The sequence below is a fragment of the Epithele typhae genome (assembly GCF_022376455.1).
Source record: "Epithele typhae strain CBS 203.58 chromosome Unknown BXZ73scaffold_34, whole genome shotgun sequence".
Lineage (NCBI taxonomy): Eukaryota > Fungi > Basidiomycota > Agaricomycetes > Polyporales > Epitheliaceae > Epithele > Epithele typhae.
Genome location: NW_025954225.1, coordinates 208,051 through 223,864, shown reverse-complemented (window position 1 = coordinate 223,864; position 15,814 = coordinate 208,051). Strand labels below are relative to the sequence as shown.

Below are 15,814 nucleotides of genomic sequence, written 5' to 3'. Positions count from 1 at the left end.
CAATCAGTTGGAATATACCATGCACGCGGCGCCGTCGTAATTGTACGCTCCCAGAATATCTTCCATATACCGTCGTCTGGGCCTCTTGGCGAAACATACACCTACGTTATCATTTGATCCACCGGCACCCATAATTGAACGCAGTTTGTCTTCTTGCCATGTGCTGTTTCGCTTTTTGTGAGCGGTGCGACCTGCACGTGAAGGCGTGTTGTCGCACAGAAGCGCCGGACGGTTCTCGCGCGTCTGCGTTGACCGGTTAATGTTGACCGCTGCATTCATAAAACGGGCGAGGGACGGGCTGCCCGCAGGGCCCCTCCACCTCCACCGCCATGCGCCGCCTCTTGTTCTCCCTCTCGCTTACTCTCCTCGCCTTCCCCTCTGTCATCGCGCGTCTCTCGGTACCGGACGACCCTTACACGCCCCCAAACGCGACTACCGGAACTCAGGCGTCGAATACCTCTTCCCCAAACACCCAGTGGTCGAACCTCCTCGGAAATTTGTTGTACTTCTATGACGAACAGCGTAGCGGGAATATCTCCTCAAGCTTTCGCGTTTCATGGCGCAACGACAGCGCGCTTGACGATGGAAAGGACGTAGGGGTGGACTTGACGGGCGGATTTTACGATGCCGGAGGTGTGTCTGTCGCACAGTATTGCGTTTTCCCCCGCTGAATGCGTCGCTTTAGACTATGTGAAGTATGCATACCCCTTGGTGAGATAGCCTGTAGATCTGCTATATGTGCATGCCATTCTGAGGGAAAACAGTCATTTACCCTCATGACGATTTGCTGGGGCGGGTTGGATGTTGGACATGGTACGCTCACCGGGACCATAACTGCAGTCGCCCGACTGAACGCTCTCGCTGCCAGGCTACGACCTCGCCGGACAAACGCCCTACCTCGACGACATTTTGCGGTGGGGCCTCGACTGGCTGATCAAGGTACTGACGGCCTCCTCTCCCCAGTCCGGTCCATGACGTCATCTCCCTTCCCAGGCCCACCCTTCGCCACACACGCTCTACGTCCAGGTCGGCGATGGCGATCTCGACAATGTGTACTGGGGCGGCGATAGGCAAATCCCCACTCCACGCCCTTCTCTTCAGATCAACGACACTAGGTGAGCACTCCTCACACATGTAGAGCGAAAGCCTCACCTTCGTTCTTCAACGTGCTGCAGCCCGGGTACCGATGCCGCCGCACAAGCCTCTGCTGCATTCGCCGCATGCTCCGCTCTCTACTCCAATCGTACCCTCACTCCCTCGGCGACCTTCGCGCTGAGTGATGCTACCTATGCAGCGACATTATTGTCGCACGCTCAGGATCTCTATGCCTTCGCCACCAACGCAAGTTCGGGTATGCAAGTCTATCAACACGCGGTTCCACAAGTCGGGAACGCCTACGCGTCCTCAGATTACCATGACGAGCTGGCCATTGCGGCCCTCTTTTTGGCGCTTTCAGAGGTTCCTTCCAATTCCTCGTCCAATGCGACGGGCAACTCGACAGCGTACTATGCCGATGCCATTCATTGGTACCAATCTGCCAATCTCTGGGACGAGCTTGATGCTGCGTCACAAGCCGTTTTCAACTGGGATTCCAAGGCCCCCGGTGTCCCCCTGCTCGGCGCACAAATCGCATCAGCATATCCGGCTGTTGTTTCGGGGAGTAACACGACCCTCGACTTCTGGAAGAACGCCGTCGAGGGTTACTTCAACACGTTCCTCAACACGAGCGATAGCAGGGCGCACTTGACGGATGGTAAGCCCGCCGCACGGTAGGTGTGTACATCCCGCTCATGAAGCTTTGGGGCAGGTGGCCTTCTCTACTTCCCCGGAGATTCCGACGAGGCTTCCCTGAATCCTGCCCTCAATGTTGCCATGCTCATGATGAAGTACGTCGCGTCCGACATTACTACCAGTCAGGACCGATATCGCGCCTTCGCTCAAGGCCAGCTCGACTACGTGCTGGGGAACAACCCAATGTCGGGTAAGCAACCCACTGAACGCCGCGATTCCATACGCTCACCATTCCCGCCAGTCCCTTACGTCGTGGGTACGCACCCGAGCTCTCCACAGAACCCGCACTCGGCACTCGCGACCGGCTACAACCCGCCCAACACATCCTTCATCTCCATCCCCGATGACATCGACGGCGACCCGGCGACGGAAGCTTACGTGCTCTACGGAGCCGTCGTCGGCGGACCCGACGCGCACGACCTCTTCTGGGACCTCCGCGAGGACTGGGCGCAGGGCGAGCCCGCGCTCGACTACAACGCGCCGCTGCTCGCGCTCGCCGCGCACGCGCTCGTGGCGGGCTCGGGCGACCCGTACTACACGCGCGTCGCCGCGGACGCGTACGCCGCGGTGCGCCCCGCCGGCTTCCCGTGCGACGCCGCGGTGCGGACCGGGTGCTCGAGCGGGGGCCTGTCGCGCGCGGCCGCGATCGCGATGGGCGTCGTCATCTCCGTCGTCGGGCTGACGCTCATCGCGGTGACGGCGTACTGGGTGCGCACCGCGCAGCGGCACTCGTCCAAGGCGTGAGTGGTGGGGGAGTATGCGCTTAGAGTATTCTTGGACGGACGTACACGACTAGAGCCTCTATCACAGAGAGCGGACGAATTGGACCCAGTTTGAATCTTCTCCACAGTACACATGCCGAAACATGTTTAAGCACAACGTGTACCATCAACGATTCCTTGGAGTGATCAGTCCGTTCAACGTCGTCCATATGCCATCTCTGCGACTCATTACTAGTCGCTGCGCACAACAGTCACAGCAAGGTGTACTCTGGCGGTACAGGTCGATTGGATTGGTTGTTTGTCAGCAACGTGTTGGGGATGCGGCTGGACGGGGGTGAGCCTGGGAGGAGAGGCTAGAGTTGGTCCAGATAACGATCATGGTGGTAGCGGCATTCGTTGTTTGCCCCGCGGGGCGCCGAGTATTTTCTTTCCTGCTCCTGGAGCCAGTCGTAGTACGCACGGCGTCGCGGGAGACAGCGGTCAAGGAAGGCAGCGTCGAGGGAAGCCCAGAACTCGTCCTCGTCCACGAACGTCCATTGCGGCTCTGCGCCCGGCTCCAGCGCGACGAGATAAGCGCAACAGAAGGCCAGCTTCCACCACTCGACCGCCCTGCCGCGGATGTACGAGAGCACGTAGGGGATCACGTCGTCGAGGGGCTCGCCGCGGGCCACGATGCGCATCTCGGTCTTCCACGCGGGGTACCTCGACCGGTCGCCCGCGAACGTGTCCGGCTCTTTGGGCTGGAGACGGGTCGCTCTGACTAGAACGTTAACGGGCGCTGGCGCTGGCGCGGCGGCTTGGGGGGCGTTCTCCAGCTGCCGTAGGAGCGGGACGAGAGCCGCGATGAGGACCGCGACGAGGGCGTTTAACAACAGTTGGACGTCGATCTCCGGCGCGCGCGACATCTGAGGAGGCGCTGGCGGTACGACTGGAGACGAAGGTCGGATTCCGGCTTGGTCGGGTTGGGGTGCGGCCTCGTGGGCGCGGACAACTTCCTTGGTCGTGGGGGAAAGAGGTGCGTCGTCTGCGTCTGAAGTGAGTTTTCCGTCTGAGGCGTCGCTGACAGTTGTGGCGTCTACGTCGAGGATGTCTTTCTCTTTGTCGTCTTCTTCGTCCACGGGCACGACGTCTCCGGAGGCTTCCTCGGCGGGTGTATTTGGTGTGGTGACGGCCGGGACAATTTCCCTGCAATCGTCGTTGTTGAGGATACATAAGCGTGTGGACGCCGTCGAGGCGATTTGGGGAGGGGTTGAGTTCGCACTCGCGGCCAGTGGGGGTGCCATGGTTATCCTCGTAGGCGTGGACGGAAACGCGGGCGTAGAAACGGCTGGCGCGGGGTAGAACGACGGCAATAACACCGAGGGACGGTGTCACGATTTAAGAGATATGAACGGTGGGTCGGAAGCGCTGGACCCACGAGGGCTTGAATGTCTCTGAAACGGCGCCGATCTTGGGATAAGATAGCACACAAACCAAGACTCTCGACGGGGGAAGATGCGCTTTTGGAGAGCTTACCTCCAGAAACGGGCCCTTATATACCTCTGCTACGGTACATGCACGAGGAGAGAACGCGGTGCCGAACACATGGAGACTAAGAACGAGCGGGCGGCGCGCAGGAGGCGAGGCCATAGAAAAAATACCACAACTAGTAGGTAGGGTCGCGAGCGTATGGTAGAGTCGGCCGCGCGTCAAGACACGAACGCACATCGCGGCGAGGCTCGTGGGTGGCTAACCCCGTCCTGGTTGTCCACGAGGCACGTACTACGGTTTAGCCGGTGCTGGTGCGCACTCCCTCGTGGTAGTGAGTCAAGGAAATACAAGAACACGCAGGAGCGAGTCACAAAGAGGCGACTCACTGTGGGTCTGTCAAGCACGAAGCGCAACGGTGCTGGCGGCTAAGCGCTAATTAGCTTGCGGCGGACTTGCACGGTCTCGGCCCGTTCGCCGTGCTGAATCAGCTACGTCATGCGGAGGACATCCATGAAAGGCAACTTCCGTTACCAGTGACCCCTGAAAGGCCGCTTGTCACGACCTGCTTGCTGATCCCTTGCACCAAGCCCCCATCGCTCACCCACTACGCTTTCTTACACTACTGATCACGCTTGCCGACGCCTTATCGATACAAGCACCAACCTCGCATGCCACATGCTCTGTTGCTCCGCGTCCCCTCTATCAATCGTCGCAATTGCTGCTCCTCCATCTCGCTCCCACACGGCACGGGCCGATCCTCCGCGACCTGAGCCACTCTTTCCCCGGGGCGTTTTCTATGTGGATCACCCATCGAAAAAAGTGGCTCTCTCTTCTGTGCGACCCTCACGATGGCCCCAATCAAGGCTTGTGTCGTCGGCCTCGGTCTGGGCGGCCTCGCCTTCCACGTTCCCTTCGTACTCGCCCTCCCCGATCTATTCACCCTTCATGCCGTAATGGAGCGCAATCCCGCCGGCCCGGGAGGTAAGGTCCAGGAGCGTTTCGGAGAGAAAGCCATGCAGGGGACTATCATCCACCGCACCTTCGAGGACGTCCTTGCGGATGCCCAGGTTGAGCTTGTGATCATCACTACCCCGAGCGAGACGCACTACGAGCTTGCGAAACGTGCTCTGGAGGCGGGCAAGCACGGTGCGTCTTTCACGAATTCATCGCATTATCTGCATACTGAACATATCACAGTGCTCGTCGACAAGCCGCTCTCACCCACTAAGAAGGAGATCCTGGAGCTTGGACGCATCGCGACTAATAAGAATGTCGTACTGTATTCGTTCCAGAATCGCCGCTGGGACTCGGACTTCCTCGCTTTCCGCAAGCTTCTCAGCCTCCCGGCGGACGATCCTAAGTCCCTCGGCACGCTGTACGAGTTTGAGTCTCGGTGCGTGTTTACTGTGTTACGTCGGCACCTCTCCTCCAACGATTGCCACAGATTCGACCGCTTCCGTCTCGATCTGAAGGGGACCTGGAAGGACCTCCCGCTCCCGGGAAACGGCCTCGCATTCGACCTCGCCTCGCACACGATCGACCAAGTCATCCAGCTCTTCGGCCGTCCGAAGAGCATCACCGCCATGATCGAGAATATCCGCGGCATCGGTAGTCCGGAGGTTGACGATAGCGTCAGTCTCCCTATCCTTCCCCGTTCTTTTCCTCGTTTCTGAAAGAACCGGCATGCATGCAGTTCACCATCTACCTGCACTACCCACCCCTCCCGGCCGCCTCCGGCATCCAGCCGACGTCCCTCACCGCGATCCTGCGCGGCCACATCCTCTCCGTGCGCTCGCCGCAGGTGCGATATGTGGCCCGCGGCACCCACGGGACCTTCCAGAAGTTCGGCGTCGATGTGCAGGAAGACCAGCTCCGCGCCGTCGCGGATCCCGCGGGGATCGCCGCGGATACGGCGTTCGGCGTCGAGCCGGAGGCGATCTGGGGCACCGTGCAGAACGTCGCGGGAGACGGCACGGTCGTCGAGAGCTCGTACGTGGACAGTTGCGCTCGCTCAGAGTTGTCACGGGGAGTATTGATGCAGCTGCGGTGCAGGTGGCCGTCGGCGGAACCCGGCAAGTACATTGAGCTGTTCAAGAACCTCGCGGCGGTCATCCGGGACGGCGCGGAGCCGGCTGTGCGGTGGACGGAGTCGGCGGAGGTCATTGAGATGATCGAGTTGGCGCACCAGAGTGCACGCGAGAGGCGTACTGTGGATGTGCCCCCCTCTCTGGCTTGAACAAACCGTCTAAGCCGTCAGTCCAGAACCTGTTGTAGTTTACTTGTTGCACATATAGGAAGATAACGCATCCAAGAGATCTGGCATTCCCAGCACTCGCCTCACCACCATATGATACACTTTTGGATATCTTACAAGGCACCATGACCACCCGTCGATCCAACCCTCCCGCACCACGGAGGGTCTCATCGAGGTCCTGGCGTACTCTTAGTATGACCGCGGAGGGGCTACATACAAGCAAACGTACCTGCACTTCCACGACGTCAGGTGACGATTCGCTCGAGGATGAGCTGGGCAACCCTGTCTCCTTCGTTTACTGGAGAGTTGTTCAGACCAGAGCGACACGCTCAGCTTTCACACAAATGTTACTCACCCGTGAAGTCCTGTCCGAGAGGTTGAACAGCAGGACAAAGACGATGCCACGGTAGTCGGCGTCGATGACCCCCGCCCCGTGTCAATCATGAATTTTGACGCTGCGTCGTCCCGTTAGAACTGTGTGGCCGGTCCGCGCAGCACAGGAAGACGTACCGAGACCGCTGCGGGGCGCGACGCGTCCGTACGTGCCCGCTGGGACCGCGACTGAGATCTGCGTGTCGACGAGGGCCTTCCCCCGCGCGGGAATGACCTTCGTCTCCGCGCTGCGCAACCTTCAATACCGCGCTAGAGCGAAAGCGTGCCAAGGACTGACCTGTAGAGATCGTACCCCGCAGCGAGGGCGGACCCGCGTGAGGGGATGCGTGCCTTCTCGGAGTGGCGCTTGATGAGGAGGCCCGCGACGGGCGCGAGCTCGGAAGAGGAGGCGGCATCGTCGGCATGGGGGTGACTTTGCGCTTCTTGTTCTGAGGGGCGTCGACGTCGGACATTGGGTACAGGTGGAGGAGAGGAGGAGTCGGTGGCACGCCGCGTTCCGTTTGAGACGCGTCGCGCGCCACTATCGCGTTTGCGGAGCTCGAAAGCGTGTCAACTCCGATAAGCGCCTGTCGCAGGCGCCAAGACTAAGTAAGTATGAGTCAGTTATCGGAGTCGAGTAACCGCATCACTAAGTAGGGCTGCCGCGAGAACCAACCAGTTCATGACTCGCCGAGCCGCGCAGTCTCACCTGGTTCCGCACGCGAAGTCCAAGGGGGATTTGATGGTGCAAAGGGCGCGTATATAGCTCTGACGAGTCAGAGGAAGATAGGCACGGCCCCAGTACTAAGCACGCTTGTCCCCGTCTATCTCGTTCGCCGAAGTGTGTTGCCCTTCTTTCGTCCGAAGCTCTATGCTGACACCTCTTATGGGATAAGCTATGGGGCTCATTGTCCGCGCTGTGGGGCTGCTTGCCCTCGCGATCGCTCCGGTGCTCGGACTTTCGCAGTTCCCTCTGAGCAGTGAACAGTACGATGCAGGCCTGTTCACCCCTTACGAGGACCTCCATGCCCTATCTGCGCTGGAATACACAACCCTTCGACACCCTGGCTTCCCGGCTCACAGCGTGCGTATCAAGGAGTCGCGCATCTGCGACGGTGAAGTCCGGTGAGAGCTTTTCTCCACAGATCATGACAGATCTTTTCCTGACTAGAAACGCAGTTCATACTCGGGTTACATTGACATTGAAGCTCGCCACTTGTTCTTCATGTTCTTCGAGAGTCGCAACGATCCGGCGACGGACGACGTGATGTTCTGGACCAATGGTGGCCCTGGAGGTTCCTCCGCCTTGGGTCTGTACATGGAACTTGGTACGCGATATTGACCATGTCACTGGAACCTGGCATTACATAACGGATCCGTGTCACAGGCCCGTGCCGCGTCACTGGCCCGAACTCTACTGAGCGTTTCGAGTACGCGTGGAACGACCGCGCGAACGTCTTCTTCATCGACCAGCCCGTGGGTGTGGGCTTCTCATATGCCGACTTTGGCGAGCAAGTGGTAGGTTGCATGGAGTTGGATTGTCGGCATACTTCCCTGACGCCACCCCCCGATCCCAGAGCACCACCCCCGAGGCCGCGAAAGATGTTGCTGCTTTCGTCGCCATTTTCTTCGAACATTTCTCGCAGTTTAAGGACCGGCCGTTTCACATGGCAGGCGAGTCTTACGGGGTAAGTGTAGCCTGGCAAAGGACACTGCTGCAGCTATCGATTAACCGTTGCTCCAGGGACGTTACATCCCCCTGTTTGCAGCTGCCGTCTATGATCAGAACGCGAAGCTCGTCGAAGCCGGCATGGCTCCCATCAACTTGACGTCCGTCATGATTGGTAGGTTTGTCTCATTGAGCGATCTCAAAGTCAGCCTTGATCACACAATTTCTCAGGAAACGGCTGCACCGATGAGCTCGGCATGATGGAGGCCTACTACGATGCTCAATGCGGGGACTATGGATTCCCGCGTGTCACAGATATTTCGTGAGTTGTTTCTCATACTTTGTCGAGATCGTTGTAGTCGAACGGACGGACCAGGGACTGCATTCGCATGAAACAGATTGTCTCAAGATGCAAGAAGCGGCTCCAAGAGTCTTGCAAGGATATCTATGACGCCATAAGCTGTCACGCTACGTGGAATACTGCGAGGAAGCGACGTCAACGAAGCTGTTCAGTGGTAGGCCCTGCGAGTATCGAGTTCTTCTACCTCTCCTTACGGTTAACATCTAGCGGTGAATCCTTACGATGCTCTAAGACCCTGGTGAGTCTTGAAAGCGACAAAAATCGAGGCGCGTTACATTGAATGCATATTTTGGAACAGCAAGGAAGACGCGGACATGCGGAAGTGCTACCCAGAAGTGGAGTGAGTGATACTCATGACGTTTCCAGCGCGGCGGATGGTAACCCACGGTCACGCTTCAGCTTCATCGAGTCGTACTTGAACATCCCGGCTGTCAAAGAAGCCATTGGGGTTGACGTCCACCGCAACTACACCGCGATAAACCTGGAGTTGAATGCACGCTTCTTCATGGCAGGGGACCACGTGAACTACGTCGCCGAAGACTACCTTGCGGCTCTCCTCGAGCGCGGGGTGCCTGCGCTCATCTACGTCGGTGCGACCGACTGGATCTGCAACTGGGTATGCATGTCCCAGCTTGGGGCCGAGGTAGATCGCACTGACGCTTCGCTGAAGATTGGAATCGGACGCATGACACTCGACTTGGAATGGACCGGACAGGAATCGTTCCGAAGCAGCCCTCTCCGGGATTGGTTTGTTGACGACGAGGTGGCCGGTACGACGAGGAGCAATGGCAAGCTGACGTTCGCCACCATTGACGGCGCTGGGCACATGGTTCGTACCCTCACTCCGTTGGATGCGAAATGATTGCTGAGAGTCGATTGTCCAGGTTCCACTCGACCAACCGGAACGTGGACTCGCTTTGATCAATAGATGGTTGGCTTCTCGGCCCCTCTGATGGTAGACGGGCGAGCGAGCTTGCGGCGGTCACTCTGATCATTAAAGGCGTTATGAGGGCGTAGCAAAGAGGATGTATTCTGTAGTTGGCGCCCGTCGTCCGTAAATGGGCGCTACCCACGGCCACTCCTTGCTCCGAAACCTCCACCGTGAGGAGCCTCCTCTGTTAAACACAACCCTCCCTTCCTCATATCTCGCACGGCCGACTTTTATGTCTGGACAGCTCCCTCTCACTGCGTTTCTCTCCTCTTCGTCCGCCGGTAAGCACTCCACCAAATCCCGACTCGCCAAATCCCAGCCGAAACGCAAACAGTCCCCCGTTCGCTCTCGTGGCCTTGAACCCGTCCGAAAGAAGCGCAAGGAGAAGGACAACCTTTCCTCCTTTCATGGAAAGGGCAGCGATCAGACTGATCGCGACGTTCATTCGTCATATGTCGCCGTACGGAACGTGGGCGTTGAGATCATAGAGATAGATGACGAGGACGAGGACGAGGACGAGGACGAGGAACGGGTCATCACGACATTTTCCGGGTCATCGACGCACCGTCGGATGGGGCGATCGGCGGGTCACCTTGAGACCCCTCCTCTCACACCAGAACCCACCCCCCGGCCGCAACGTCTCCACGGCGCTGGTTCTCTGCCCTCTCCTCCCCCAACCATCTCCACTTTAAGACGGACTACGTCGACTTTCTTGCGCTCAGCTGAAGATGGAACCGGGGGATCCACAGCAGGGGGACAGGGAGACTACAGCGCGTCGTGGCTTGACAAAGGTGCGTTGTTTGATTCACATCCAACGGTCTGCCCTCATTCCCACCCGCTGCGGAAGGCGTGCCTATACGTCCGAGTCATCACAAAGACCCTTGCGAGTCGGTCCCGGACCCGAGTTCGTCAAGCCTAATGCCCCCTCCTCCCGTGCCGCTGAAAGCCTTGCTCCCGATGCCCAACATCTCTACTTCTCGGTCCGACGCGTCTCAGCGTTTGGCCTGCCCACATGGCTGGGTACCTTCGTCACAAACGCAAGAGTTGCGGCTGCCGTACTCACAAGGTCAAGGCAGCCAGTCGGTGGTCGCTCAATCCATGCCGCGAGGATCGTCTCAAATTGTGCCCACTTCGCAATGGTCGGAGACAGAGATGACGATAACTGTTCGTGTGCACCGATCAGACACACCTGGCCCTTCGCGTCCACACGTACTCCTGCCACCAAAGGCCAATCCGGTTGCACAGGGTGGCGATACCGACACAGAGAGCTGCATGCCTTCGCCCGAAGTCATTGAGAGCTCTCAAAGTCAGTTTGAGACGGAGATCACGGCAAGCGTCGTCGAGGGTCTGGCCACGCGGAACGCCGCTCTTATCCAGTGCGTCGCTATCTCGTGTGTTGCCCATTCGCGTCGCTCACATTCGGCAAGGTCTGGGACAGTTTCCAGTGGTTCGTCTGCGAAGCTACCGCAATCCACCCCTCCACCGGAAACCCAATGCTACGACGCGCACGATGAGATGTCCTCGCAGGATGTATCCTCGCAAGCGTCTTCCTTTAGTGTCTCAGTCGCGCGCACGTTACCTCTGGTAATGCCCTCCCAGCTCCCTCCCTCCATGGCCGACAGCACCCAGTCCTCTTTCGGGGATCATTCGGTTGTCCGCCGCTTTCTTGAGGTGTTCGATGGACGAGATGGGGACGGCAACGATTTCTCGGTGAGTTCAACTGAACTACATCTGCGCATTTCTTTACGAGGCGTGCGGTGTGCAGGGCGAAGACAGCCAAACAGACGACTCCCTACACAGAAGTCAGGCACCACCTGCTCCGTCGCTCACTCCGTCAAATGCCTCGGAATTTACTCAGGGCTCATACGCTACTTCGTCATCGGAAAGCATTCCACCAGCGGTCAAAGACTTTTATGACATGTTTTCTCAGAGCCAAGACATCTCAGAGCCAACGCTGTCGCAAATCCTTGGCGAGGATTAGGACCACATGGTGCTATTGTGCACATCCGCCATGTCAACTATCTACGTTTGTAGCTTTTTTGGAATGGATTCGCGTTCACGCGCTGTGACGAATCCCGACGCGGTCACGTGATACTGGTCACCACCTTCACCTCGAAGGCTGACGGTTCTGGCCCGGCTCAGCTTGTCGCGCCAGCCTCTCGCCTGAGGTGTATAACACGCGGTTCTCCGCCGCCCTCTCATCCCTTCTCAAGCATCGATCCCTTGCCTCCCCCGATTTCCCCCCAGTGTCATTTTCCGTTCTCGCAACACCCCGACAATGTCTGTTCCCCCTTCGCCCTCTTCGACGATCGGTTCTCGCGAGGTAAAGAAGCTTGAGAAGCTTCTCGCGAAGGAGGCCAAGTCCGACCAGCACCTCCTCGACCACGCGTACAAAGAAGTGATGGAGGCGGAGAAGGCGCTCAGGAAGGGGGCCAAGGTACGTCCATCCCACCGTGCGCGGCGGAGTGCGCGATGCTCACGGCGCGGTAGGAGGCGGACCATGGTCAGATGAGGGTCAGCAAGCTCAAGCAGAGGGAGCTGGCCACTGAAAAGGTGCTCGACAAGGCGAAGCAGCAGCACGACCACGCTGCGAGGAAGCAAGCGCGGGTCGAGCAGAAGCTCGAGGTGCGTGTATACGTGTGTACGCAGCGGTGCGCGGGGGCTGACGCGAGTGTAGGCGAAGAAGTCCAAGGAGCACCGGGTCGACGAGGAGGTGCATCAGCTGCAGACGAACCTCGAGGATTTCCAGAAGACCATGCAGGCGAACGCTGTGAGTCGCTTGTGATGAGTGGGTAGTACTGCAACGAGCCGAGATGGCTGACGCTTGCATGCAGACGGACCGAGGGATGAGGTTGTCGAACATCCGCGCAGAGTGCGGGGTGTCTGGTGCATCCTCCTTGCCTGCCACTCCAAAGTTGTGATGGGCCTCCGCTCCTTATGTTCCTGGTCCCAGCGTTCGTCCCGTCAAGCTTCTACATAATTTGTACCTATTCGAGTAGTTATTTCTCTTGTGATCAGACGGTGCATAAAGTCTCCCTATTCAGGCGTGGTGCCAGCGTTCTAGTGCGCTTCTCTTACCGATCCGCTTGAACCCGAGGTCGCTCTCGGCCCTGTCTCGCGTCGCGTCTCTCAACTCCCGACCGCCACGTCTTTCTCCTGCCTCGCTCTCGGCCCACTGGAGATATCGTCCATACACCATGATCCTCCGAGATGTGCGCGCGACGCGATCTGCGACCTCGACCAAGAAGGTCGTGCCACCAGCAGCGACCCCAGCGCCGGCCCGGAGCGGAGCGGCGACACGCAAAGTCTCGAAAGCGGCCGTCGCGCCTTCCCCAACGCCCTCAAGCGAGCCGGTCAGTCAGGCCAGCCTCCAGGTTTCTCGTGTAACTCATGCTTTTTCAGGAGAGTGACGATGCACCAGATGTAGGTGCCGGTGGCCCACGCGTCTGCTGCTGTATTGACATGCGCGCAGCCTGAAATGGAGCTTCTGTACAGCGAGACCAGCTCGACGTCGACGCCTCGATTGAGCAGCACGACATAACCACGGCCCCTCTCTTCAGCCGCGAAGCGTTCATCGCGTCGGAAATCCTGAAGAGAGCTCGCAATACGGAGTGTTGGGCCGGATAATCTCCGTCCAGTGAGTGCTTCCTCCTCCGCGCACCAGGCCCGCAGTCGAAGACGCAGCACAGCGACCCGTCCGGCGTCCACGTCCCCGCCGAGCCCCGCCTCTACCTGAACACGGTAAGCACGCCTCGCCCTCCGCGCGCGCGACGCACTCCCTCACCGGCAGCCCGCAGAACGCGCCCTTCTCCGCGCTCGTCTGCGGCGTCCAGGGCGCCGGCAAGTCCCACACCGTCTCCGTCATGCTCGAGGGCATGCTCATCCCGGACTGCCCGAGCGTCGGCACGTGCAAGCGCGCGCTCGCCGCCTCGTCCTCCACTTCGGCGAGGGCGGGCCCGGCGCGCAGCCGTGCGAGGCCGCGTGGCTCGCGCGCCCGACGCCGCCCGCCGCGTCCGGGTGCGCGCGCCACCGGTGCGCGTGCTCGTGTCCGCGTCGGCGCTGCCGGCGATGGCGGCGGTGTACGCGCCGCTGCGGGGGCGGTCGCGTCGGTGGAGCCGCTGCGGATCGCGGAGGCGGAGCTCGACGCGCAGGGGATCCTGTCGATGATGGCGGTCGGGGACTCCGCGCAGGGCGCGCCGCTGTACATGCAGACGGTCCTGGTGCGTCCGTCGGTTTCGCGTGGGGTGGGGCGGGCGCGCACGCTGACCGGGGTTGTGGCCGCCACAGTCCATCTTGCGCGAGCTGGGGGGCGGTTCACGTACAAGGCGTTCATCGAGAGGATCAACGAGGCGATGCGGGAGATGAACCCGCAGCAGAAGGCGAGCCTCAAGCAGCGGCTGGTCATCCTGGAGTCGTTCGTGGACGCGAAGGGCGCGCGCACGGAGTCGCTGTTCGCGCCCGGGCAGCTCACCATCGTCGACCTCTCCGACCCGTTCATCGACCCGGGCAGCGCGTGCGCGCTGTTCGAGATCATCACGCGGCTTTTTGTCAGGGCGAAGATGGAGACGGGCAAGGTGCTCGTGGTAGACGAGGCCCACAAGGTGCGTACGTCCGTAGCTCTGCGATGTCCGTGAGTCTCACACCAGCGCGCCGCGCCGCAGTACCTCTCGGCCCATCGAGGCGAGACCGGGCTGACGAAGGCTCTCACCGCGCTCATCCGCCAGCAGCGCCACCTCGGGATGCGTGTCGTGATCAGCACCCAGGGTCCGTCTTCTCGCGCGAAACGGCGGCTGCGGCAGCGCGCTGACGATCCTCCAGAGCCTACCGCAGTGCCCCCGGTGCTCATCGAGCTCTGCAGCATCGCGATATTCCACCGCTTCTCCTCGCCGGCGTGGTGGGAAGCCGTGGCGAGACGGTCTGTGCCGACGCCTCGAACGCGGAAGGCTTCGACCAGGTCGTGAAGCTCAAGGTAGTACGTCTGCCGCTTTCGCGCAGTGGGCGCGGCCTGAGTCTGTCTCTTCCTGTAGACGGGTCAAGCTCTCGTCCTGTCGCCGAGCGGCCTGGGGTGTTCCCGTCCGCCGGTCAGCCGTCGAAGGGAAGTCGGCGAAAACGAACCGGGTCGCGCAGTTCGGCCGCCGGTATTTGCTCATGAAGACCAGGAAACGGGTCACCCAGGACGGAGGGGCTTCGATCTGGCGTTGGCTTCGTGACCTGAGCCTCGGGGAGTGATTGCGCGAGGCTCTTCTATCGTAGCTCTGCGTTTGCTTTCGGTTCCTATGTATATGTTGATGCTCTGAATGCCGCTTTGCTTTGAAGTTCGTTGCCTGGTGTCGAAGTCCTGTTGCAAATGGCTTTTGCTTCCGCTATTGGGAAGTGTGCGAAGCATGGCCAGTGTGTCGTCCCTTATCCTCCCAGGCATCTGTTATGTTAAATGTCGCGATTATTCGTATGCAACGCCATGGTTATGGGGGAACAAGTCCAAAGACAAGAATGGCACTGGCTGGGCCTGGAAGCTGCCGTCGTTCCTGGGTCGCACGCCACTCGGAGGTCGCTCGTCGCCGATTCCCGGTTGTTCTCCGACCACGAACAACGCCACAGCACAGACACCGAACGCAGCTCTCCTCCCCTGCTCGCTACCACGGGAGGCTTTACGTGGACCGAACGCCAGGCACGCATCGCCTGCCCCGCACCTTCACGCCTACATACCCGCCGTTGCTGAGCGCCGAGCGCCGTATGTAAACACCATAATCGCGGAGGCGACTTGTTGGCGGTGATAAGGAGCCCCGCCTGCACATGAAATCGGGGTGCCAAGCGGTGGGACAGACGGCGCGAATCGTCGCTTCTCCACGTGGGCGTCGACGCTCGACCGGCTGGTGCGTGCTCGACGAGGCTCTCCTCCTGAATCCTGATGCAACACCCGCTGATCAACGGCAACGCTTCATCGGCCGTCGCCTTGCGCCAGAAGGAGAGTACACACGTGTCGCCGCGGGGGGGAGCGCTGGCAGCCGAAGCCGAAATGAAACGCTCTGCCAGCATCAGACCAGAGACGGCTTGGGTGAATTTCAAGGAACGGACCGATGCCACGCGCTTCAGCGAAGTGGCACCCGGGGGCGTTGGACTTGATTTGGGAGATGGCCGGGTCGAACGTTGGCGTCCGAGGCAACGCGCCCTGCAAGCGACGACGAAGCGGCGACGCGGCTCGAGCTCGCCATGATCTGCAAGCTGCGGACACCGTCCCCGCGTG

The 15,814-nt window shown here is 60.0% G+C and overlaps 8 protein-coding genes across 8 annotated transcripts; 6 read left to right on the top strand and 2 right to left on the bottom strand.

The window, feature by feature from the left end:
* Window positions 1-329: 329 nt before the first annotated feature.
* Window positions 330-2,535, top strand: BXZ73DRAFT_102743 (Six-hairpin glycosidase; the record flags this gene model as incomplete). The annotated part of the gene is made up of 8 exons (XM_048015343.1): window positions 330-633; window positions 686-711; window positions 765-813; window positions 869-939; window positions 994-1,115; window positions 1,176-1,753; window positions 1,808-1,981; window positions 2,033-2,535. 8 exons carry the CDS (start codon window positions 330-332, stop codon window positions 2,533-2,535), a joined length of 1,827 nt encoding a protein of 608 aa, XP_047876518.1.
* Window positions 2,536-2,866: 331 nt separating this feature from the next.
* Window positions 2,867-3,796, bottom strand: BXZ73DRAFT_102742 (uncharacterized protein; the record flags this gene model as incomplete). Its single annotated transcript, XM_048015342.1, has 1 exon — window positions 2,867-3,796. One exon carries the CDS (start codon window positions 3,794-3,796, stop codon window positions 2,867-2,869), a length of 930 nt encoding a protein of 309 aa, XP_047876517.1.
* Window positions 3,797-4,831: 1,035 nt separating this feature from the next.
* Window positions 4,832-6,219, top strand: BXZ73DRAFT_102741 (oxidoreductase; the record flags this gene model as incomplete). Its single annotated transcript, XM_048015341.1, has 5 exons — window positions 4,832-5,129; window positions 5,181-5,376; window positions 5,428-5,614; window positions 5,677-5,972; window positions 6,036-6,219. The coding sequence occupies 5 exons, from the start codon at window positions 4,832-4,834 to the stop codon at window positions 6,217-6,219; spliced, it is 1,161 nt and encodes a 386-aa protein (XP_047876516.1).
* A 263-nt stretch (window positions 6,220-6,482) lies between these two features.
* Window positions 6,483-7,082, bottom strand: BXZ73DRAFT_102740 (dUTP pyrophosphatase; the record flags this gene model as incomplete). Its single annotated transcript, XM_048015340.1, has 6 exons — window positions 6,483-6,535; window positions 6,593-6,602; window positions 6,643-6,692; window positions 6,748-6,857; window positions 6,908-7,005; window positions 7,044-7,082. The coding sequence occupies 6 exons, from the start codon at window positions 7,080-7,082 to the stop codon at window positions 6,483-6,485; spliced, it is 360 nt and encodes a 119-aa protein (XP_047876515.1).
* Window positions 7,083-7,507: 425 nt separating this feature from the next.
* BXZ73DRAFT_90830 (serine carboxypeptidase) lies at window positions 7,508-9,592 on the top strand (the record flags this gene model as incomplete). Its single annotated transcript, XM_048025772.1, has 13 exons — window positions 7,508-7,734; window positions 7,789-7,937; window positions 7,997-8,127; window positions 8,187-8,297; window positions 8,354-8,453; window positions 8,510-8,600; window positions 8,655-8,740; window positions 8,770-8,793; window positions 8,847-8,877; window positions 8,938-8,979; window positions 9,039-9,255; window positions 9,310-9,468; window positions 9,524-9,592. 13 exons carry the CDS (start codon window positions 7,508-7,510, stop codon window positions 9,590-9,592), a joined length of 1,437 nt encoding a protein of 478 aa, XP_047876514.1.
* Window positions 9,593-10,842: 1,250 nt separating this feature from the next.
* BXZ73DRAFT_102738 (uncharacterized protein) lies at window positions 10,843-11,551 on the top strand (the record flags this gene model as incomplete). Its single annotated transcript, XM_048015339.1, has 3 exons — window positions 10,843-10,946; window positions 10,998-11,280; window positions 11,429-11,551. The coding sequence occupies 3 exons, from the start codon at window positions 10,843-10,845 to the stop codon at window positions 11,549-11,551; spliced, it is 510 nt and encodes a 169-aa protein (XP_047876513.1).
* Window positions 11,552-11,848: 297 nt separating this feature from the next.
* Window positions 11,849-12,491, top strand: BXZ73DRAFT_102737 (uncharacterized protein; the record flags this gene model as incomplete). The annotated part of the gene is made up of 4 exons (XM_048015338.1): window positions 11,849-12,007; window positions 12,061-12,195; window positions 12,248-12,340; window positions 12,405-12,491. 4 exons carry the CDS (start codon window positions 11,849-11,851, stop codon window positions 12,489-12,491), a joined length of 474 nt encoding a protein of 157 aa, XP_047876512.1.
* Window positions 12,492-12,960: 469 nt separating this feature from the next.
* On the top strand, window positions 12,961-14,799 carry BXZ73DRAFT_90829 (uncharacterized protein; the record flags this gene model as incomplete). Its single annotated transcript, XM_048025771.1, is given in 10 exon segments — window positions 12,961-13,024; window positions 13,055-13,183; window positions 13,235-13,311; window positions 13,368-13,790; window positions 13,896-14,171; window positions 14,232-14,334; window positions 14,389-14,489; window positions 14,525-14,539; window positions 14,598-14,637; window positions 14,657-14,799. The coding sequence occupies 10 exon segments, from the start codon at window positions 12,961-12,963 to the stop codon at window positions 14,797-14,799; spliced, it is 1,371 nt and encodes a 456-aa protein (XP_047876511.1).
* Window positions 14,800-15,814: the final 1,015 nt, after the last annotated feature.